Below are 22,908 nucleotides of genomic sequence, written 5' to 3'. Positions count from 1 at the left end.
TGTGTGTCTTTCATGAATAAATAAATAAAATATTTTTTAAAACTTTATTAAAAACATAATTTTGAAAAAAAATAATTTTGGACTGACATAGAAGTTGCAAAAATGATAGTTCCCATTTGCCCCGCCCCCATGTCCCCCAGTGACAACACCTTATGTAACCACACTAAGGATCACAACCAGGAAATTGATGTTAGTATAATGCTATTAAAACCACAGACTTTAGGGGCGCCTGGGTGGTGGGTAGTAGGTTAAGGGGCTGACTTGGTTTTGCCTCAGGTCATGGTCTCAGGGTCCTGAGATTGAGACCCGCATCTAGCTCCCTGCTCAGCTCGGAATCTGCTTGAGATTCTCTCCCTCTGCCTCGCCCTTCCCTCAAATAAAATAAATTAAATCTTTAAAAAACAAAAAAACTACAGACTTTATTTCGATTTTATCAGTTTTTTTATGCACTCATTTTTCTTTTCTTCTTTTGTATATAGTTCTATGGGATTTTACAGCACATATAGGTTTATGAACCCACGATCAAGACACGGGTCTGTAACCCAGAGGAAGTCCCTTGCACTATGTCTTTAGAGTCACATTCTCCTTACCAACTCTAACTCCTAGCAGCCACTGATCCGCTGTCCATCACGAGTAGGGTTGGATAGAACTTCCTGTAGAGGCTTTGTGGTGGGCTATATGAAAGGCTGAGCCTAAGACACTGGTGAACTCCCCCCCCCGCCCCCCCCCACCTTTACTATTACCTCCCCTGGGAACTAACCGGAAACTAACCCCAGTGGTTGGACGGTGTGCACCTAGGGGAGGGGGCTATGTCTATCAGATCCATGTTGGGGGGCAGGGCAGAGGGCTGTGAAATTGTCCCAAGGCCCATATGTACACGCTATGCCTCCCACTCCAAGGGTGGGTGGGGAGCCCGGCCAGCCTGTGTGGTTGGAGAGCTCGGATGGATATCTGCCCCCTGCCTTCCAGGACCACAGGGACAAGTGCAACCCCTCTTCTACATAAAAGCCTGCTGGAGGCTTGACGGCAGCACCCCCCCAAAAGACTGGCTACAGCTTTCTGCAGTTTACAAGGACTATCACCTTTTCAACCTTAGCTTCCTCTGTCACATTCCCTTGAGCCTTGTCTTCCTCAAGCTAAAGGAAGTCTAAGCTCAATTCCTCTTACTGCCATGACGTATCCCTCACTTTTTTTTCCTCACTGTGCCAGGATGAAAGACTCAGGATGAGAGATCTTGCCTCTGGGCAGGGAGGGGCAGAAGCTGAAATAGAAACTTTTTCTTGGGAGAATGAGGGGACTGTGGGTGCCATCAGGCTACAGGAGCTGCCGGATACCTGGTGGGGTGAGCTGCAGGGGACTGTAGTTCAGTCTGGGAGGAGTATAGAAATGAGGGCAGCTTCCCTGGCATAGGAGGGGCTGGGGAGTCCCCAGGGAGAGGTCACTCTGTATCGGTAGAGTAACTGGGTGCAGGCCTTTGGGGGCAGGAGCAGAGGGTTGGTCCTGAAAAGGCATTTGGAATGGTGTGGCTGAAACCATTTTGTGGTACAAATGGGGAAAGTAGACTTTCCCAGACACACACAGCAGGACGGTGCCCAGGTCTAGACACAACCCAGCGGCCACTTGGAGCTCTCATAGAGGAGTCCTGTGCCCAGGCTGTGTGATGGAAGAGAGTGCATCCTCCACTAGATCCTTGGTGACTCCTCAGGCTTCAAAAACAGGGCCTTAGTTGAACCACTTATACTCAGGACACAGTGGCAGGGACCAGTGCCTGTCCTGTAGGGTTACAGCATGCCATCAGAGAGGGCAGCTAATGTGTCGTATAGCCAGGACCTTGTTCTCCAAGGTCTGGGTCTTTTTTTTTTTTTTTTTTTTTAATTCATGAGACACAGAGAGAGACGGGGGCAGAGGGAGAAGCAGGTTCCCAGCGAGGAGCTTATGCGGCACTTGATCCCAGGACCCGGGGATCACGACCTGAGCAGAAGGCAGACACTCAACCACTGAGCCACCCAGGAGTCCCAGCAGAGCCTTCTGGAAGGACAGTCTCTCTTGCCTAAACTGAGAGCCATACAGGTGTTTGAGGGATTTGGGTCATCTCTGGCTTCCTCTGCCCTTCCATCTGCCTCCCATCCCACCTGCCAGCCTATCAGCTTGTATTAAGGCAGACACCAGGGAGCAATGTGGATAAGCTGGGAACTTCTGAAATACCTTCAAAATGGATCATTTATATCTCCCACAACAGAAGGTCCTGTGCTTTTCACTCTTCACCAGGCAAGCTCCTGCCCATCCTATAAAACCCAGCTCAGAGGGACAGCAAATAACCATGTTCAAAGCCACAGGGGGAGTCACGTCACATTCCACAGAATCTTACAGACCATGATCTCTGACCACAATGCAATATAATTAGAAGTCAACAAGAAAAATATAAGCCTCCCATAGCCTGAGACACTAAAACCATAGTTGTAAATCATCCGTGAGTTAAAGAGGAAATGACAATGAAATTTCGAAATATTTAGAACTGAAATGATAAGGAAAGCATAAGCAGTTTCCATTTCCTTTATGAAGTCACAGTCTCTGGGCCCACGTGCCAAGCATTTACCTTCTGTTGCCCGTCCAGCTACACTTTGCATCCTCCTCCCTCCAGCCGTAGGGGAATGCCCACATCTATGGGCTGCACAGAGGTTCCTTTGTCCAGGGCTTCCGTGGGATTTGCCCCCCAGTCCTTGGCACCATGATTGCTCTGAGCTGGCTGTGCTTGGCAAGCGTAGACTGCAGCTCCTGTCAGTAGCCCCCTCCTCATAGCCCCCACTTTCACCACCCTGTCCCAGCACCCCCTCAGTCAGGCTGACAGCTTCCGCCCAGGGTAGCTAGCAAAGGGCTGCTCTTGCTAGCCCTTGGTGATATGCCACCACTGTGGCCGCCCTGCACCCTGACTACACCTGTAAACGATGCTTTCTTTAAACTCTCCGCAGAGGGGATCCCTGGGTGGCTCAGCGGTTTGGCGCCTGCCTTTGGCCCAGGGCGCGATCCTGGAGACCCGGGATCGGGTCCCACATCAGGCTCCCGGTGCATGGAGCCTGCTTCTCCCTCTGCCTGTGTCTCTGCCTCTCTCTCTCTCTCTCTCTCTCTCTCTCTCTGCCTGTGTGTGACTATCATAAATAAATAAAAATTAAAAAAAAAAAAACTCTCCGCAGAGTGCCCAGTCTGAGTTTCCAAGAACTTCCTATGGATAACCCCACTCTTTCGAAGCGCTGGCCAGCAGTCCAGAACAGTGTTCTCACCGCTGGATGATGGAGCTCCGACCTTGCGTTCTCCCTCTGTGCGTTGTCCCTACTGCTGACTTGTCAGCACCTGAGGTCAGTAGCTGGGCGTGCTTCATCACCTGATCTTCTGCCCTCAGCGCCCAGACAGGGTATTGATGAAGTCAGCAATATGATTGTCTTATAGGGGATTTGGGGCAGAGTGAAGATTCAGACATCAAGAAGAGAGAGAACTTTAGACCGAGACAAATATAGGTGCTTAACAGAAGACTGAATCCTCAGTTCTGAGCTGGGATTCTTAAGGATTCAGTCTGTTCTCAGGCCATCAAGCGAACAGACGATCCAGACACAAGGGGAGCCGGGTGGGGCATCAGGGCCACGGTAGATGCCTACCCCCGGGGGGGCCCGCCCCACCCGCTCGCCCCCGCCCCCTCCGCCGGGACTGCCGGAGCCCATCTCGCTCCTCCCACCCTAGACGGCCTCCAGCCTTCCCTCCCACCCCCGGGCGGAGTCAGCCACCGGGTCTCCGGGCCTGGGGGCCACAGCACCTTGAGAACTGGTTTGGGACACCTGTCTGCCCTCAGGGGAGGAACCTAAGTTGGAAAGTAGAGAGAGAGCAGACCAGGTCTTAAAGGTTTGGCTTTGGTTGGAAGGAAGGAGGTAAAAAAGATCTTCCAAACTGGGCAGAGCTGGAACAAAGGCCTGGCGGGGGGAACGGGGTGACTTGGGTGGGGTGAGGGGTGAGGAGAGTCCGCGCAGCCTGGGCGAAGAGCCCAGCCCGGTCGGTGGTCGGAGGCGGAAGGGTCACCTGGCCTTCTTCAGGGCCTGTCCTTTCCGGGCCGGGTGAGGGACCCCGCCCGCGCGCCCCAGCGCAGGCGGGCACCGAGTGCGTCCTGGTGCCAGGCACCGCGCCGGGAGCTGGGGGCTCGGGTGGAGGGCAGCCCCGATCCCTGGCTGAGCTCGGGGCCCGGGGGCGGGGACCCACCGGCGGCCCCCGGTGCGCTCCACGCGGCGCGCCTCCGCGCCCACTTTACAGCCCGGGAAGCCGAGGCCGGAGCGCGGCGGGGCCGGCGGGGCCGGCGGCTCGGGGCCTCGTCCGCAGGGAAGCTGCCGGACGCCGCCGACTTCCCGGAAAGGCGGGCGCGCGAGCGCTGGGAGGGGTCCCCTTGCCCCGCCCCCCGGGCCGCGGCGCCGCGGGGCGGGGGGCGGGGGCGGAGGGACCGCGGCCCCGCGGCCGAGAGAACCGGCCCGGCCCGAGGACCCGGAGGAGGCGGCGGCCCCGCGGCCGGAGGAGGAGCGAGCGGCCCCGGGGTGAGCGCCCGCGCCGGGTCGGCCCGGCCTCGCCGCCACGCTCAGGGCGGCCCCAAGGCGGGCGGGCGGCGGCGCGCGGTCGGGGTCCGAGCACGTCGGGGGGCGGGGGGCGGGGGGTGCAGGGGGCGGGGGGCGTGACTCGGAGCGGAAGCGGGCCTGCGCCTCCGGGTCCTAGAGCCGCCGGCCGGCCGCTGGGCGAGTGGGGCGGGGGCCCGGCGCGGCCGGCGGGGGGTGGGGGGGGTGGTACCCCACGTCCACCTTCCTCCTGGCTCTCGGCCGTCGGGGCGCCCGCACCCCCAGCGGGGACGCTGCGGCCTGGTTCCCAGGGGGGCCGGCCCGCGGAGTGGCAGGTGTGGCCCTGGAACGGGCCCGTAGTCCTGGCTTGGGAAGCCGGTTGCCCACCGAGGGAGTGAGGCATCCGGGGCACTTAGAGCAAGGGCCGCCCAGAGTCAGGGCCCCGGCGCTAAGGGGCCCAAGTGGCCGTAGTTCAGGGAGGGAAGGAAAGCCAGTAAGGACACGGGAGTGGAAAGTGAAGAGACAAGTGGCGTGCGGCTTGTGTAGAGTCTCCCTTCCCCTTCCCCTTCCTGAAGTCTAGCTCACTGGTCTGGACACTCAAGGTGCTGGGGGGGGGTTCAGCATATTGGGGGAACAGGAATGGGGTGGGTCTAATTGATGGGAATCTTGCTTCCCCTCTCCCTCTGCTTCCCTCTTTCCCCCTTAACCTCCCCCAGACCAGTGACCACCCAGCACAAGAAAATAGTCCTTTCCTCTTAGTGATGGGCTGAACCCACCTTCTCCCAGTTCCCAGTTCTGCCATTGGAGATCCCCTGCCAGTAACTTGCTTTGTGAACAGTGGCTGCTCAGAAAGAGGGCCTCAGTTTCCCCATCTGTGCAAGAAGTGGGTTGGTCAGTTGATTTCTCAGGGCTCTTACAACTCTGCAGTTCTTGATTCCAAGCTTTACTTAAAGCCTGAGCATCAACCATATGCCAGTCCCTGACCTGGGCTGGAGGGGAGGACAACAGTAGCCAAAAGAGCACCTTTCACCCAAAGAAAAAGACATCTGGGTTCAGTGGAGGGGGCTGTGGGAGGAGATGCCACTCAACCTGACCTTGCAGAGTCAGACAGAGAGACCAGTGTAAGAAAACACACAGAGGCAAGAGTGTGGGGACAGGCTGGGGGATCAAGTAGCAGCCCCCTGTGGTTGGTGGAGGGAAGTGGGCAGGGAAGATAGGCTGAGGTGATCCAGGTGGGGGTCTGTTGGTAAGTGTCAGTAGAGGGTGCTGTGCAAAGTAGGACAACCAGGACCCCCCTCTCGCAGTGGGAGTGATTTTGGAAGCATTCAACCCAAGCAGAATTTGGAATACAGGTGCCATGTGAAGTGTGGAGATCTGTTCTGGAGTCAGGGAACTCAGCGTCCACACTAGGGACTTCTTTGGGTAGAAGTCGAGGATCAAGGAATGGATTACATGACTTTCTACATCTTTGAGGGATTTTTTTCCAAGAGGACAAGATCCTGCTAGGCGACCTGCCCCTACTTGCCAAACACCTGTCATTCACTTAACCATCCCCATCCTGGCCTGCTTGTTGTGAGTACAAGGAAGAATTCTTGTTCCAGACTCTTCTACCAGCATGGCTTATTGCCTGACATGTCACCTTCCTCCAACTATCACCTTGTTCCTGTCCTTCTTCCCCCCCATCCTCCCTGAGCATTATTAGAGACGCTAGAAAGTTCAGTGCTCCAGTGCTCCAGTGTCAGCTCTGAGGTTAAAGCAAGGCTTTGTTTGTGGCTGTATTCAGCCTCAGTCTAGGGCTAGAGTCAGGACTCAGATGATCAGGGTCAGGGCCAGGTCAGAGGTCAGCTTGGAACCACAGCTCAGTGTTTCGTCTACACTCAGCCTTAGCCCTAAATTCTGGTCTCAGCGGGTACCTGGGGCCACCTTTCCCAAGGGCTCACACACCCATAGGGCAGGTGAGATGACTACCATGTGAGTCCCAGAAACCTAGCCTCTATCTGCATGACCCAGGACATTGTATGGGCCAGACTCATGCCTGTTACAGTGGTCACCAGCCATGGTGGAGGTGAAACTAGAATCCAGGACTCCTGCCTCCAAGCCTGGGGCTCTGACTGTTGTTCCAAAGTCTGCTCTGACTCTGAGATGCCTCCATTTAAGAGGCAAAGCAAATTTGTCTGAATTCTAATAGGCCCAGCTGGGTAGATCTCATTGTATTTTTCCCACCTCCTGGTGCCAGGCACGTAGTAGGTACTCAGAACATGTACCATCAGGTGCAGGAGGAGAGGCCAGTGGTTTGTTCTGGTTTGGGGCTGGAGGAGGCTGGCTTGGTGGGGAAGGATCTCTAGCCACTGTCAGAGGAAGTGGCACCCATCTGGACCTGCCACCTCCCCCTCTCCTCCAGCACCTGCAGCCCCACTCAGAGGCCACCCAGCTGGCCATATCAGGGCCCTTTCCTCTTTTGGGGTAATAAAAGGAAAGTACATTTTTGGTAGAAAAGTCCCTTCTGCTCCCTGGGAATCCCCGGTGGCCGGATGGACTACGGGATATCCCATAGGAAGCTGAAGGCGGAGCCTTGCCACTGCCCCGACCCCCAGCACAATGCAGCCAGGCTCTCCCACGCTGCATCAGCTGGCCCATGGGGTGCTCCTGAGGTCATTTCATCCAGGCCCCTGCCTCTTGGCGGGCCTGCAGGAAGCTCCCGCCACCTCTCTAATGGTCAACAAGAAGACGGATGAGCACCTGTTTGGAGCCCAGGCCCAGATCTCTGTGAGATGCAGTGAGAGGGGAGAGGAAACAAAATGAGATGGGAGGGCTGTGTCCGCTTGGCAGAGGGAGGCAGGGGGCGCCTGGAGGCAGGGCAGGGGCCTGGCCCTAGGGGCTCCGGAGGATCTAGACTCCGGGCAAAGGCCGCAGAGGCTGGCCCAAAGCTGAGGGTGTGAGGGAAGTGATGTGTTGGGCAGTCAAAGCCTTTTGGTGAGGACCTGACCACCACGCTCTCTCTGTGTCCTTGGCCCTGGCAGGGCATCCACAGGTCCTGCCCCTGGACACCTGGCCCTCGGCCCAGCCGGGCCATGGCGCTGTGCCTGAAGCAGGTGTTCGCCAAGGACAAGACGTTCCGGCCTCGGAAGCGCTTTGAGCCAGGCACACAGCGCTTTGAGCTATATAAGAAGGCGCAGGCCTCGCTCAAGTCGGGCCTGGACCTGCGCAGCGTGGTGAGGCTGCCGCCGGGGGAGAGCATCGACGACTGGATCGCAGTGCACGTGGTGGACTTCTTCAATCGCATCAACCTCATCTACGGCACGATGGCGGAGCGCTGCAGTGAAACCAGCTGCCCAGTCATGGCCGGGGGGCCCCGCTACGAGTACCGCTGGCAGGACGAGCGCCAGTACCGGCGGCCCGCCAAGCTGTCGGCACCGCGCTACATGGCCCTGCTCATGGACTGGATCGAGGGCCTCATCAACGACGAGGACGTCTTTCCCACTCGCGTTGGTGAGTGCCACCTGGCCGGCCGGGGAGGGAGGGAGCCACCAGAACCCATTCCACAGATGACGCATTTAGTTTAACATAGTGATTCCGTAAGGGGTTGGGGTTGGGGTTGGAGGGGGGGGCATGGGTTTCATCCCCATTTTGTAGAAGAGGAAACTGAGGCTCGGAGGTTAAGTGTCTGTTCAAGATCAGGCATCTTGAGCTAGGACTGCCTGGCTCTCAACTTGGGATTCTTCTTAACTGAAGCTTAAATGTGCCTCCAGGAGCCACCCTGGCAAGACCACTATGATTCTTGGAACCTTCTTGAAGAGATGCCTCTAGGTCCTCCTAGCCTGTCACCCTTCCTGGGTTGACTGACTTGCAGCCCCCTGTTACCTCTGACTCTTGGCTCCAGGAAAGGGAAGGGGGTGGGGATTGGGAGGGCCAAATTGTATCTCAACCTCAGAGGGTTCTGAGAGCAGAATTTTTCCTTGTCAGGCCCAAGCCGTGGGGCCTTCTCTTATCTCAGCTGGGCAGCCCAGCGAGGGTGGCAAGAGGAGATGAGTAAAGCACACTGGCTCCCCACCCAAGGGCAGCAAGAGGGGGCGTGGGCCCAGGCGCTGAGCATGACACTGTATTCATCATGGCATCCCTACCCCCACCCCTACACCCCTCTCCCTGCCCCGCCCAGCCTCCTCTTCCTCTAGGTTAAGGCTATGGGAATCAGAGATGGGTGGGGCAGAGTGGGCAAGCCCAGAGGGGAGAAGTCTGAATACTGAGAGAGGCTGGGCAATGACTCACAATTCAGTGCTCACAGCCCCTCCCCATCTAGGGGCCTGCCATTTCCTGCACTATCATGCCCAGCAGTGGACACCTGCATTTCCCATAGGAGGAACCGAGGCCAACAGAGGGACAGTGCATTGAATCAGAGATTCGGAACTGCAGTGTGGGTCTGTCGGGGTCCAGGGCCGCAAGTCTAGATGAGCAGGACAAGTTTGAGGAGCCTGGGCTGGGCGTGGAAGGGCTCACAGAGAGGCAGGGCTCAGCCCTATCTGAGAGCCGTTAGGACCCATATGGAGCAGGGTGTACCAATGTGGGCCTGTGTCTGGGCTCTTACTACCTTCTAGTCTTAACCTCCAGGCCTGGGAGACCCCAGGTGTCTGCCTTAATCCTGGGGATGGCTCTGCCACAGCAGAGAAGAAGGCATAGTCACCAAGATCTCTACCCTGAGCGCGGGGCACTGTGCAGAAACTATGCCTTTTTCACAGATGCTGGAGCTTCCCTTGGGCAGGAGCTGTGGTGTTATCTCTGCGGGTTGCTGCAGTGCAGGGCCAACAGCATTTGAATCGGCCTCTAGTCTGTACTAATTAATAGCATAGGCTTGGGCAAGTGGCGTTGCCATCATACACTTCTACTTTATCATCATATCTGGAAGGGCTATCCCATATCATATGAGGCAAAAGATGCAGAGGATCCAGCACAGAGCCCGGCTCAAACTTGGAAGGTTCTTTGTGTTACTGTGTAGTTGAAGGGATGAGAGGGACCTGAACTAGTTCTCAAGGAGATTGTAATTCTCAGGATTAGGGATCTGGGGCCTGCTGTGTGAGTGTATGAAGAGGAAGGAGTTGGGATGGGGCTGGAGGAAGAGGCTGGGGTCAGATCATGGAAAGGCTTTGAGTAGCCACCATGCTGCGAAGTTAGAACTTAATCCTGAAGACCTGTGTTTTTTTTTTTTTTGTTTTTTTAATTTTTATTTATTTATTTATTTATGATAGTCACAGAGAGAGAGAGAGAGAGGCAGAGACACAGGCGGAGGGAGAAGCAGGCTCCATGCACCGGGAGCCCGATGTGGGATTCGATCCCGGGTCTCCAGGATCGCGCCCTAGGCCAAAGGCAGGTGCCAAACCGCTGCGCCACCCAGGGATCCCAAGACCTGTGTTTTTTAAAATGGACTGTAGATGTTGATAAACTCACCTTAGAACTATATCCAAGATGTCATGGGGCAGCACCTGCAGATGCACATATTTCTGTGGAGAATTTGGGCAAAACTTTCATCAAAGTCGAAGAAGGCTTGGTCAGTGACCCCAACATGGTTGCAGAGTCCTGCTCTGGGTGATGGGAAAATGTGGGACATGATTTGTATTTCAGCAGGGGAGGAGAGGCATAGTGAGATCTGTGCTTTGCTTAAAAGGGAAGCAAGGAGGGGTGCCTGGGTGGCTCACTCAGTTAGGTGGTTGCCTTCGGCTCAGGTCATGATCTCAGGGTCTTGGGATCAAAGCCTACATCAGGCTCTCTGTTCAGCAGGGAGTCCGCTTCTCCTCCCTCTGCTGCTCCCCCTGCTTATTCTCTCTCTCTCGTAAATAAATAAATAAAATCTTTAAACAAACAAAAGAGGGAAGTGGGAAGAAAGCAGACCTTGGTCTCCCTGTCTGCTGCGGGGCAGTGGCCATCCTGGGTGAAGGCTGCCTGTGGCGGGGAGGGCAGGGTTGGGCAGCGTTTCACCGCCAGGATGCTGATCCCCTCACTGCTGCCCATCCTCACCCCCTAGGAGTTCCCTTCCCCAAGAACTTCCAGCAGGTCTGCACCAAGATCCTGACCCGCCTCTTCCGGGTCTTTGTCCACGTCTACATCCACCACTTCGACAGCATCCTCGGCATGGGGGCCGAAGCACATGTCAACACCTGCTACAAGCACTTCTACTACTTCATCCGCGAGTTCAGCCTGGTGGACCAGCGGGAGCTGGAACCACTGGTGAGGCCAGGCCCCTGCTGCCCTGCCCTCCTGGGGCTGACCTCAGGGCTTCCGGATCTGAAGGCTGCCTACTTGCAGAAAATCCAATACCCAAATTGATAAATTAGGGGAAGGCAATTCATTTAACAGTGGATTCTTTAATAGAGAATTCATTCAAGTCTCAGTTTAGAGACTCAGACCTACAGCTTGGAGTTGGGGTGGGCAGGGGGCTGGGTGGGAAGATGCCAGGTTTAGGCAGAGCAACAGTCAGGCCCTGTGGTTTGGGAAGGGGCTGCCTGGTAGGCTGAGCTCTGAGTGACCCCTTGCTACCTTATGTCTCTGCAGAGGGAGATGACAGAGCGTATCTGTCACTGAGCCCAAGCCTGGAGTCGCTGCCTGTCAGATGGACCATCTGAACATAGAGTCACTGGGGAGGGGACTCTCAGGAGTCTGGTGGTAGAGGACCCTGAAGTCCCTGGGACCCCTCCACACACACAGAGCCCCTGGACTTGTGGTTCTCTGGCATCTGCCCACATGCCCCCTGACTGCTTAAGGAATGGAGAAGGGGAGAGCAAAAGTGGGCAAACAGAAGGAAAGGAGCTACATCTCCACATGATGTCCAAGAGTGCGATAGGCTAGGGTTCTGCTCCAGGACTTACCCCTTCGGTAGTGGTTCCCACACCTATGTGGGGAATGTGGATGTGGCTGAGTTAGCAAGAAACATACAAGAGCGGAAGCAAGCTGTGTGTGAATAAGTGCAGATGACTCTCTGTGAGTGTGTGATTCTCACTGTGGGGTGTGTGTGTAAGAGCTGGCTGCTGTACCCTCCCTGGCACATAGTAGGCCCTCCCTATGTGTTAGGTCAGTGGTTGAATGAAAGGAAGGAAGTAGGGATTGGGACCACCAGACCATGACCACTGTAGGAGTGACGACACAGGTCAGTGCCCCCACTCAGTGTGTCTGACCACGTGTGTAAGTGCACAAAATATGATGTAGATGTAGCTCTGTATTTGAACTTTCAGGCTACCATCTTCCATAAGCATTAGTTCTGGGGAGCAAAGGAACATAAGAAGGGAGTCTTGCCGTGAGTACCTAAATCCTTGGCCCCCCACAGACAGAGATTCTGATTTGCTCACCCGGAGATGCCCAGGAGCTGTCATTTCACTCATCCTTCTGCCTCCAGGAAAGTTTGATTATAGACAGCCTCCTGAGGGCTGGGGACTATCCCTTATGTCCACATAGGTCCTCTGGTCCTTAAAGTGGGAATCATACACTCCAGTCTAGCTTCCGGAATCTATAGACTTGGCTCTCAGGATCTGAAGCCCAGCACAAGATAATCCTCCAAACCAAGGAGCTAGTGAACTCGAATTCAGAAACCCCAGAGAATTGTCTCCCATCCCAGGGCAGTGAAGACGTATTGCTAGTGAATGGACTCTTCTAAGCTTGGAAAGCCCCCATTGTGCAAGGACCTGCCTCCTGCCCAGCCATCCCCGAGACATTCCAGCTGGTTGGATAGCTGTCCACAGAGAACCTGGGATGTTCGTTCGACACTCCATTACCCCACACTGCCACGTCCAGCCCTGTGCCCAGACCCACAGGTGGGGAAACTGAGGCAGGGGATGGAGAGCCAGGATGGAGAGCCAGAAAGGGCCTGAGGATCCCTGAGGATCATCCAGTCTTACAGAAAAATCTGTGTACATAGGAGGAAGCCGAAGCTCACACAGCAAGGCTTTTGTGGAGCTGGAGTAGAAACCAGGAGTCCTGACTCCCACCCCAGAGCATGTGGATTGCTGCATAGGGATATGAGCTGCATGGGGGAAAAAGGGCTTGACAGCCCCTCTCTAGGGCACAACTGTTCCTGCTTTGAGCAAGGATTTCTCATGAATGCCACAGTGCCCTGCAGCCCCTCAGGTCTGCTGGAGCTGTATGCTGAGCCAAGCCTCCAAAATTATGCTCCTCTCCGTGGCCCTGCAGCTGGCTGATCTCTGAAGAAGCAGATGGGGCTCCTGGGGCCTGCCAGCTGGACCCGGGACCGCTGCCTCTGGAGAAGTTCCCAAGGGAAACGCTGACCCAGCAGCCTTGCCAGAGGCTCTGGGGTGCGGTGGGGTCCAGGGGTCAGAGATTCCCTGTAGATTGGAAGATGGGTTCTAGGCTGTGGCCAGTGCTCACTGGGGAGGGGGTGGGAGACAGGAAATCTATTTTTGTGAAACAGAGGGAAGAGTTTATTATTGTTATTTTTGGTAAAATAAAGGAGGCAAACTAAAGCGACATTGGTGGGAAGCTATGGTCTGGGTGCCACATGGCTCCTTGGCAAGCTATGGAGGGAACTGGGCCAGAATGGAGAAGGGAGGGCTTTTTGTCCTGAGATCCCAGGCCATGTGGAGGGCTGGCTGGTGTGGTCATGTCTGGTCTAGCTCTCCAGGGTGGAGACACCAAAGTTTTCCCAGGGCTCTGGGAATTCTGGACCAAGAATTTCTGGCCTAGTCTAGGACCCCCGGAGTAGGGAGGGCTGGCCCTTGCCTTCAGGGAATTCAGTGTCTTGGGAGTCTTGTTTCAGTTCAGGTTCCCTGGCATGGGTATGCTCACCTCACCCTCTTAGTCCGGGTGGTTTATTGGAGCTAATGGGCCAAGGCACAGAGCAAAAATACAGTCCTAACCCTAATCATAGAAAAGGAAGCCCTTCTCAAGAAAAGGCTGTTTGTTGGCTGCTGGTTAGAGCTCAGAGTGGGGGTGGCAAGACATGGGGCTGACCTCTGAGCTTATTCCTCAGGAGACAGCTGAGCCTGTAGCTAAGGACTTGCTGTCATTCCACTGTCTCTTACCTACCAGCTGCCCAGACGAGTCAGCAAAGGGCCACCTAGAGCTCTTTCCTCTCCCTGAGAAGGAGACAGCCCGGCTCTGTGCAGTGGCCCTCCTGGGGGGCAGAGGCCTGGAGTCCAGTCCCAGCCCGGTCCCTGAGGTATGATGGTGGGCCTCTTTCCCCTCTAGACCTTGATTTCCCAGTCTGTTTCATGACCAGGTGTGGGAGTAAGAGACTGACTTATCTCTGAGCTCCTTTATTACTCACAGTCTGTGGATCATTCACAATCATAAGAGTAATAGCTAATACTAAGTGCCGGGCACAGTTCTAAATGCATGACATGTAATAGTTTACCAAATCAAGTCTGTCTTTGGCTAGCTGCCTGGCTCCCTTCCTGGTGCCCAGTATCCCTGCTTTCACTGCTGTACTATCTGGAAGGCCCTCCACTCTGCTGCTCCTTCTTTGGGCTCACCAGAGGAGGCCCAGCCCAGCATTCTAAAACGTGCCTCTGCTTGCACACCCCTGTGACAGGTCACCCACTACCTCCTCAATGACTGGACAGCTCAGACTCAAAGTTCAGTGTCTGGGCTCGTAATTCTTTTGGAAAACACCATGGCAGAGAAGGTAAATTTATCTCAGGACTGTGTGGCCAAGGCCCGCATTTATCATGGGAATGTCTGAATACATCAGGAAGACATCACAAAACTGCTTTGAGGAATTCCGAGAGGGATGCTCAGAGAAGACTGGACAGAGGTAGGGGAAAAGGAGGATGCAGACCAGAGAGCTGGTGCCTCAGCAAGCCAGAGGAAAGCAGAGAGCATTTCCCCCACCGCACAGGGTGGGACTCAGCAGGAGAGGGTCTTGTGAGAGGCAATGTGTTAGGGGTAGAGGGGCAGTTTGGTTGGGCAGCCACTGCAGAAGGCTTTGTTTTCCTGACTGTTCAAGATCCATGAAAATATTTAGAGCAAGGAATGAGGAGGAACCAAGGCACTCTCCCCATTTTGGGGCAGAGGCACGACATTGGCCCTGGTGAACGCCGTAGCTTCTTCTGTGAGGTTTCCTGCTGCCATGCCCACTCTCCCACCCCTGGGAGCTGTTTGTAGTGCGTGGGGAAGGGAGCCACAGTGTGGCTGGAGGTCCACTTGACTAGGGAGCTCTCCTGGAGCCCTTCCTTCTCAGAGCCCTTCAGAGCCTTCACCTAGTATTAACTGAACTTGGTCACCATGAACATAGAGACATAGCAGTTTTGAAAAACTAGACTGAAACAAAGGCCTGAGAGATCAGGACCAGCTGGCTAGTGAGATATTCAAGGAAGAGAGAGAGGAACAGGCCGGCATGGCCACTGAGGACATGAAGCTTGAGGAGCCTAGAAAGTGATGGGTGGGAGAGGTCAGGATATACAGGGGCTTTCGGGCTGGACTGCGGGATTCTGTGACTCAACACAGAAGCTTGAGAGAAGGCTCCCTGTCCAGCCTTCACTCAGACTGAGAAATGTAGCAAATCCCTGATTGTTCTCTCCTGTTGCAAACCTCCTTCCATCATGCAGATGCAAAGACTGAGCCCAGAAGAGGAAAGGAACAAACCTTTATCAGGATGGTGGGATGGAAGTCTCAAGAGGCTTTTAACTAGCGGTGCTGACCACCCCCACACAACAGTCCTGAGACAGGGAAGGGAGATTTTACTTCCATTTCAATAAGGAGGAAACACACTCAAGAGTCAGGACCTGAATTAAACCCAAGTCAGCACTCGCATTCCCTCATTACACTTGCAGCCTGGGGAGGGTTGGGGGCTGGTTGAAATAGTAATGTGAATGCAGTTAAAATATTAATTTTCCCCAAGAAATGAACTTTTTAAGTGTTTTATTTTGAACTACTCGGGGTAACGCTCTACTCAAGGAAACCCTTTACAGTGAAATGCTAGGTACACAAACGTCTGAAAGTTTCTTTCTTTTCTTTTCTTTTCTTTTCTTTTCTTTTCTTTCTTAAGACTTTATTTATTCATGAGACACAGAGAGAGGCAGAGACACAGGCAGAGGGAGAAACAGGCTCCACGCAGGGAGCCCGATGCCGGACTGGATCCAGGATCACGCCCTGGGCTGAAGGCGGCGCTGAACCACTGAGCCACCCGGGCTGCCCCAAACGTCTGAAAGTTTACAGAATTAGCCCTCGTTTTAGGAAAGACTGGCAGCATTTCCCCACGTGCAAAAGGCACTTTAAAAATTCCATCCTAGGTCACGGAAGCTCTAGGTAAATGGTAATTACACCTGCCGCTGCTAGACCGCCTCCCGCCTGGCGCTTCCCCGACTTCCCGACCTTCACTTTGAAAACGCAACCAGCTCGGAGCCGGACTCAGCCAGCCCACCCCACCCCAGCGACCTCCCCGCCCCGGCGACCTCCCGCCCCGGCGACCTCCCTGCCCGGCTCCCGCGCGTCTTCCCAGTTTACTTGGCCCGCCCCGCCCCGCCCCGCCCCCAGGACGTAGCCGCCAGGGCGCACGCGCGGGCCCGCCCCCTCCAGCCGGGCCCGCCCCCTCCGGCCGGGCCCGCCCCTCGGCTCTAGCACCGCCTCTTCCGCGTTCTCGGAGCGACCGGCAGATGGGTGCGCGCGACCGGTGCCGCCGCTGAGGTAAAGGCGACGTGGCGAGGTATCCCTCCTAGCGACCCGGGGCGGGGAGGGGGGTGCTGTGAACGAGTCGGTGTGCCCGGGACGGGGCAGGTCAGGGCCTTCGGAGCGGCCCGCGGTCACGATCCGATGGTGCTGCGGAGGGACGGCCGACGGGAGCGCCTCCTGAGGGCTCCCGTCAGGGACCGGGTCTGTGACCTGCGGGGTTGCGTCTGCGGCAAAGCTCAGGACGCGGCGCGTGTCGCCGCCCCGGGCGCAGCCGGTGTCTGGGGTTAGGATGAGTCTGCGACAGGTGCCCGGGTCGGAGCTCAGTCAGTGGCCCGCCTGAAACTCCGTCCCCACCAGGCTGTTTGGCTCATAGTCCCAACAGCGCGAATCGATTTTCACGTGCGGAGTTTATCATCCGTGTGCGCTACCTTGTCTTAAAAGTTAGCTGTGGTCATCTGAGCGCTCTGCCCATGTGGGGGGCGCTGGACAGTGAGAGAGGAGGCCAGGCGTGTTCTCTTCTTTTTTTGTTAAAATTTAATTAATTAATTAATTGATTTACTTATTCATGAGAGACACAGAGAGAGGCAGAGACACAGGCAGAGGGAGAAGCAGGCTCCACGCGGGGAGCCCGACGCAGGACTCTATTCAGGATCACGCCCGGGCAGAAGGTGGCAAGGCCTGTTGTCTTCTTAGGGAGTCTCCTGAACACCTGTCAGATGGTCAGTGGCAGGTCAAAGCCCAGCGCAGGTGACACGAATGAAATGTTGGACGTGCTTGACGTTGGGCTCCATAGTCCTAGGTTCCTTTTTTTTTTTTTTTTATAAATTTATTTTTTATTGGTGTTCAATTTGCCAACATATAGAATAACACCCAGTTCTCAACCCCTCAAGTGCCCACCTCAGTGCCGGTCACCCAGTCACCCCCATCCCCGCCCTCCTCCCCTTCCACCACCCCTACTTCGTGTCTCCCCCCTGCCGCTTCCTAGCCGTGTGTCCTTGAGTCACTTCCCCTCTCAGAGCTTTGGCTTGTCTTGTATAAAAGGGGTGTCGTAAGGTCGTTGTGAAGGTTGACGAGGATGATGTGTGTCACCTAGTATGGCACCTATTCTAGCGATAGGTCATTTGGGATGGGAGCACTTCAGAGAGGCCCTTGGGGAAGAATTGAGCTGATCCGAGTCTTGAAGCGCCTGTGGACTTTGTAGGTGGAACTGACCGTGCAGAATGGGATGGGAAGGGGACTAGTGCGTTTTGACCGTGGCTCACGTGCCAAGCACCTCACTGGACCATTGATGTATATTGTCGCACCAATGACACTAGTCGCACTAGCAAAAGAGTGAGGCTGGAAGTGTTGTAAAAAGAAGACCCAGGGTTGGGTTCTCATATGGAGCTGAACCAGCTGGAGACTTTGGTGTCCCCTTCCCCAGTTTCTCCCACTTGCGTGCTTCCTTTTCTGTGATCCCAGAATTAATTGGGTTCTTGACTTTTGGGAAGCCTGTTACTCTCGTGCTGTAGCTGATTTTGATGGTTAGAGGGGCTGGCAAGTGAGCACCTCTTAAACTTAGATTGCGTGAGGCTGGACATTGGCAGAGAGAGGCTCTGTGAACAGGACCTGTTGGATTCCAGCACGTGCTTAGGAAGTGTGTATGGTCTCCTGTTATATCGTCGCCTAGCAGTCTAGTCATTTGGTTCCTTTTGCATCCTTTTCGTGGGTGCCCATGTGATCTTCCTCAGACAATGTTCTCATCATGTTATGTCTCTGCTCAGAAACCTTGGCAGGCTTCCTTGCCTACTATATAGAGTCTGGAATCCTCAGCCACAGAGACAAGCCCCCGTAATCCGTTCTCAGACTTCTCTCCTGCCTTATTTCCCTTTGTTCTCCCAAACCTGCACCCTGTGCCTCAGTCAAAATAAACTAGTTTTTGTTCCTTAACCACCCCCTCCATGTTCCTTGGCTTGTACTCTCTTCGTGGCATTCCCTCCTCCTTCTCTCGTCTTTCAAGATCAATGTCTCATGTGACCTTCTCAGTGAAGCTTCTCTGATCCCCTTGGCTGAATTAGTTGCCCTCCTTCCCATCTTCTATAGCAGGGGCTAAACTTCAAATTTAGCTCTGATTACTGTCTACCTTGGGGTATGTCTCCCCATGTGTACTCATGTCTGTTTCATGCCTCCTCTTCCTGGCACATAGTAGGCCTTTGCAGTGTTTGTGGTTGAATGAGTCATTAACATTTTTTATGTACTCACTTTGGTCTTTGTTTTATGAGCTTTCAGGTTCAGAGTGGGCCTTTGTGTTTTTCCTTGTCTTTGCGCCTAAGGAGAGCCCTGGTTTAGATTGATGATGCTCTGACTACAGGCATCAAAGGCAAGAAAGTGCAGGAATTCTGTACAAGGCAAGATTATTCATTGCTGTTATTGTTCACGTGCCTTTGCTGTGAGTTGTGTTGGAAGGTGGTACTCTGTTCAAGGACCTGAGCTGAGTGTGATACAGTTCATGCAGGGGAAAACTCACAGGTGGTTTATTAATCTGGTGTCCTGCCTTTGGGCTTGGCATTGGCCCTGGTTCTTTCCACTGGGAACCAGCAACTACAAATTCAGTTTTCCTTGCCAACAGCTTCAGCATGTGGAACAGAAGGCTCTTTGATTATCATAGAAAAATGCACATTGTTGATGATAGAAGGAGCTTGGGAACCATCTGGTTCTACCTCTGATTTTACAGATGGGGAGAGGACCCAAGAGGGGAAGGACCTGATTAAGACTGCACAAGGAATCAGTCAGTGGTGGAGATAGTGCTAAAAGTGAGATAGTACTAAAAGCGAAAGTCCTGACTCTCTTTCTTATTGAGCACTTACTAGACAGGAAATACTGTTTTCATGCTTTAGATGTAATACCTTATATGTAGCTACGTTATATATTGACTCCAGAGTTGTACTGGGTAGATTTGAGTCCTGGCTCTATCACTTGCTAGCTGTGTGACTGGAGCACACAGTCTATAAACAGACTTGGAAACTGAGGCAGACAGAAATCATTCAGATCTACTTTCTGATTCCACTGCTCTGATTTTTAATATGATGGAAATGACAGTCATCTCCTTACCAGTGGAGTGGAACAGTTTTCTAAAGAGCTTGCTCCCAAATCATGTTCTCTCTATGAGTGAGAGATGTCCTCCTGGCAATGTCCCCCTGTAACCTGGGGAAATGTCTTGAGAGGAACCCGGAATGTGTTGAAGGAATGAATGAAAAAATGAAGCAAGCCAATGAGTATTAGTTTATCATGTTTATCAAGTCAGGTAGTAAGTGCAGTTTTAGAATAAATTCAGTCCAGGATCTTTCTGTAAAAGTACCCAATCAAGGGTGGCAAGATTCAATTCAATAAACACATATTTGTGCTCTTGCTATACACAAAACCCTGGTATTGAGAAATACAGAGGAAAACAACACATTTTCTGCCCTCCTATAAGTAATTATCTTCTCAGAGCCTTCTCCCTCCAGTGCAGTTGGGAAGACAGAGAAGCACATAAATAACTGAAATCAGACTGGCTGTGGTAAATGTAGTAAGGAATGTAAACAAAGTGGGAGTTTGGGAAAAGGAGAAATCAATCCCGGCACAACCAAAGGGGGTCTAGAGGATTCCTGAAAGTGGACATTTGTGCTGGGCTTTGGAAAAAAGTTCATTCCTATGAGAAGCTGCAGTTTGAGCAGTGGTCTAGAAGTGGAGATGAACAAGTGTGTGTGTGTGTGTGTGTGTGTGTGTGTGTGTGTGTAGGAGAGGATTGGACTTCGTAAGGAGAGGAAATAAGCTGAAGTGGTAGATTGTGGCCAAAATGTAGAGGAGAGTTGGGAGGAAAAACATTAACATTTATTGAGGGTCTGCTCTGCATTGTGACTTGCAATATGTTAGATGCTTTACACACTATAATTAATCCTCACAATCCTACAATATGGGTATATTTTTCCCCAACTTAAAGATGAAGAAGCCAGACCTTAGAAAGATTAAAGTGTCCAAGGACAGGTAGCAAGTAAGTGACAGAGCTTGATCCAAATTTAAGAGTGTTGGATTTCAAAGACCTATGTTCTTTCCATTATGCTGCAAGGCTCCTAATACCATGACTTGGGCTTGTTTACTCGGGCTGCATAATGGAGGCCAGCCTGGAGCAAAGAAGGTCCCAGAAGGAGAATATCAATGAGGAGCTGTTGGAATAATCCAGTTCAGGCTTAAACTGTGAACCACCAGCCTAATATGGAAGTTACCTGGTCCAGATCTGCTTGATTAGTTTAATGTGTGAGCATTTTTGGCAGCTGCTGTAGCACCATCAACCAAGTGAGTTGCCATCCTTTGCTAGTAGAATCTCAGAATCAGTTTACAGAGGCTGCTGGCAACCTTATGTTTCACATTCAGTTCTAATGTGAGATTAGCAGTTCGTTACAGAAGTGTCCGGGGAGGAAACCCATTTGGCGGATACCATTCCTTCATTTTCTTACCATCATATTCAACAAGAATCTATAATAGAAGAAAGAGATCCACACTCAGAGTCACTAGGCTGCTACATTCAAGTCCTGGTTCTGTTCATTATCATCTATGAGCCCTTGATCTCAGCTTCTTTCTCTGCAATATTGTATCTGTGTTGCTTTCCTCTTCCTGGCTTGGGGTAGTGTAAAGAAGTGGCCAGGAATATGCACCTGGATTCTGAGAGATTAGGCTTTAAATTCCAACCTCTTATTCTTCTGGATTGACGATAGTTAGGTTATATATAGACTCCAGAGTTAGACTGGCTTAGATTTTAGTCCTGTCTCTGTCACTTGCTAGCTGTATGATTGGAGCAAGTTATTTAACCTTCCTAGGTCTCGGTTTCTTCATCTGTCAAATGGGGATACAAATACTACCTACTGCATAGCATTGTTAACGAGGATTGAGATAACATGTCAAACACTTAACACAGGGCCCAGCACAGAGTAGGTGCTTGATGAATGTTAGCTTTAGTAGTAATCATATTAATAACCATGATTATTAATGCTATTGTTTTTATTTTTATTTTTTTAATTTTTATTTATTTATGATAGTCGCACAGAGAGAGAGAGAGGCAGAGACACAGGCAGAGGGAGAAGCAGGCTCCATGCACCGGGAGCCCGACGTGGGATTCGATCCTGGGTCTCCAGGATCGCGCCCTGGGCCAAAGGCAGGCGCCAAACCGCTGCGCCACCCAGGGATCCCATAATGCTATTGTTTTTATAGAAGATATATTTATTTGGTTGATTTTCCCTACTTTCTTACTCTGACATCTATTTTTCTTGCTTTCCATTGCTTCATCAGGAAACTTTGAAATAATACATTGTTCTATCACAGAGCTGCAAAGTATAACATGACAGAAAGTGCCTGCAGGAAAAGGGTCAGTCGAAAGTCAGTGGCTCATTATAAAATCTTACCTGACTTGTGTTTTCGCCTACCTATCTCCACAGTAAACAGAAACAGAGCAGCATATTTATTCCCTTTTGCACAGCCTTCAACAAAAGTGCTAAGTAAGACCCCTCCAATTCACTTGCCGAAAAATACAGTAACAGTATCTCTGGAAAAGTGGTACCTAATTTGGTTCTTCTTTCTCTCCAGCTTAAACGCCTCTGACCTTAACTTAAGTCATTTCTTCTTATTCCATTTTCCATGAATGTGGAAAATTTTCTTCTGATTATGAAGGCAGGATGAGATCAAGATTTTCTCAAGAGAACCTTTTGTGTACTTAAAGCCAGAATCCAGTTAGGCCTCCTCTTCTCTTCTCCAGGCTAAGCAGTCTTGGTTTCTTTTACCTCACTCTTAAAACCTATTTTCCGTTTCTTGGATCACATTGGTCATGCTTCTTTTCTTTCTTTTTGGTTTTTCTACTTCTTGGCAGTGACCCAGACTGCTTTGTCTGCTAATAAGAGTCCAGCTAAAACAGTTTAAGAGAAGAATAACTTCAGGTGTTTTCATTCATTTATTAACATTTATTGGGTGTTTGTCCTGTGCCGGGCACTTTGCTAGATGTAAGGTATCCAGAGAGAAATCAGACATAGTCTTCACCCTATTCCCAGCCTACAGTCCAGGGGAGGTGTACAATCACATGTTACATAAGTGTGGAGAGCTGGAAATTGTTGAGGGCAATAAGTAGAAACAGATCATCCATTTTGCCTGAACTATAGGTCAGGATTTCTGCAGAGGAGAGGTAGGACATAATGCAGGAGGGGCAAGGTTGAGGAGGCCCTGAGTGACAGCCCAGGAGTTGGGTTATTCCAATGGTGGTGGACACCCATTAGAAGTGTTGGAGCAAGGAGATGACAGGCTCAAATTGGCTTTTCAGACCAAGGATAGAGATACTATAAGTTTTAGTCTTCTCTGTCCTTCAGGGATGTTTTCATATTACTTGAAAGTAATATGATGGATTCCTTGTTTGTATACAGGCTTTTTGCTCTAAAACTTCTATAGAAAAACTAGTTCTTGAACTCTGGAAAAACTTCATTCTGTATACAGGCAGGAAGTTCAGAAGAAATGAGAGGGAATTGGGTGCCCAGCCTATATGAGACCCAGTGGCAGGCTGCTATATGTAGATGTGTTCCGGCCACATTCATCCTTTCCCAGCCCTGTCCCAGGAAAAGGTCCAGGAAGGAAGAGAGGGCTCCAGAGCTCATTGGGGTATTTAGTAAGCAATGCTGAGAAGATTCAGGCAGAGTGAGAGTCAGAAATTCTTTCTGAGGAGGAT

At 52.4% G+C, this 22,908-nt stretch overlaps 2 protein-coding genes across 9 annotated transcripts in view; both read left to right on the top strand.

The window, feature by feature from the left end:
* The first annotated feature begins 3,755 nt into the window (after positions 1 to 3,755).
* MOB3C (MOB kinase activator 3C) lies at positions 3,756 to 13,048 on the top strand. 4 transcript variants are annotated; one of them, XM_041739082.1, is made up of 4 exons: positions 3,756 to 3,917; positions 7,604 to 8,072; positions 10,597 to 10,799; positions 11,124 to 13,048. In XM_041739082.1, exons 2-4 carry the CDS (start codon positions 7,655 to 7,657, stop codon positions 11,151 to 11,153), a joined length of 651 nt encoding a protein of 216 aa, XP_041595016.1. In that variant the 5' UTR covers positions 3,756 to 3,917; positions 7,604 to 7,654; the 3' UTR covers positions 11,154 to 13,048. The 4 variants fall into 4 exon arrangements, with proteins under 4 accessions (XP_041595016.1, XP_041595018.1, XP_041595015.1 ...); XM_041739084.1 differs by having other exon boundaries at positions 3,775 to 3,891; XM_041739081.1 differs by lacking the exon at positions 3,756 to 3,917 and adding an exon at positions 4,453 to 4,568.
* A 3,034-nt stretch (positions 13,049 to 16,082) lies between these two features.
* MKNK1 (MAPK interacting serine/threonine kinase 1) overlaps positions 16,083 to 22,908 on the top strand; it is a 42,561-nt gene continuing 35,735 nt past the window's right edge. For 4 of the 5 annotated variants that reach the window (XM_041738973.1, XM_041738970.1, XM_041738972.1 and 1 more), the window contains exon 1: positions 16,083 to 16,202. The gene's annotated coding sequence lies outside the window, so the exon portion shown is untranslated. Of the gene's footprint in view, positions 16,222 to 22,908 lie in introns of all 5 variants that reach the window. The other variant, XM_041738971.1, reaches the window with a different exon arrangement.

This window comes from Vulpes lagopus, chromosome 23 (assembly GCF_018345385.1).
Source record: "Vulpes lagopus strain Blue_001 chromosome 23, ASM1834538v1, whole genome shotgun sequence".
In the NCBI taxonomy this organism is placed as follows: domain Eukaryota; kingdom Metazoa; phylum Chordata; class Mammalia; order Carnivora; family Canidae; genus Vulpes; species Vulpes lagopus.
The sequence above is the reverse complement of the archived record's forward strand: the minus strand, read 5'-3'. Positions and strand labels throughout refer to the sequence as shown.

Bases quoted from the DNA above. Each gene is read 5' to 3' on its own strand.
- MOB3C (XM_041739080.1), top strand. From the start codon at position 7,182: ATGCAGCCAGGCTCTCCCACGCTGCATCAGCTGGCCCATGGGGTGCTC. The intron at 7,350-7,603 runs GTGAGATGCAGT...TGGCCCTGGCAG, and splicing joins GAGCCCAGGCCCAGATCTCT to GGCATCCACAGGTCCTGCCC. The intron at 8,073-10,596 runs GTGAGTGCCACC...CTCACCCCCTAG, and splicing joins CGTCTTTCCCACTCGCGTTG to GAGTTCCCTTCCCCAAGAAC.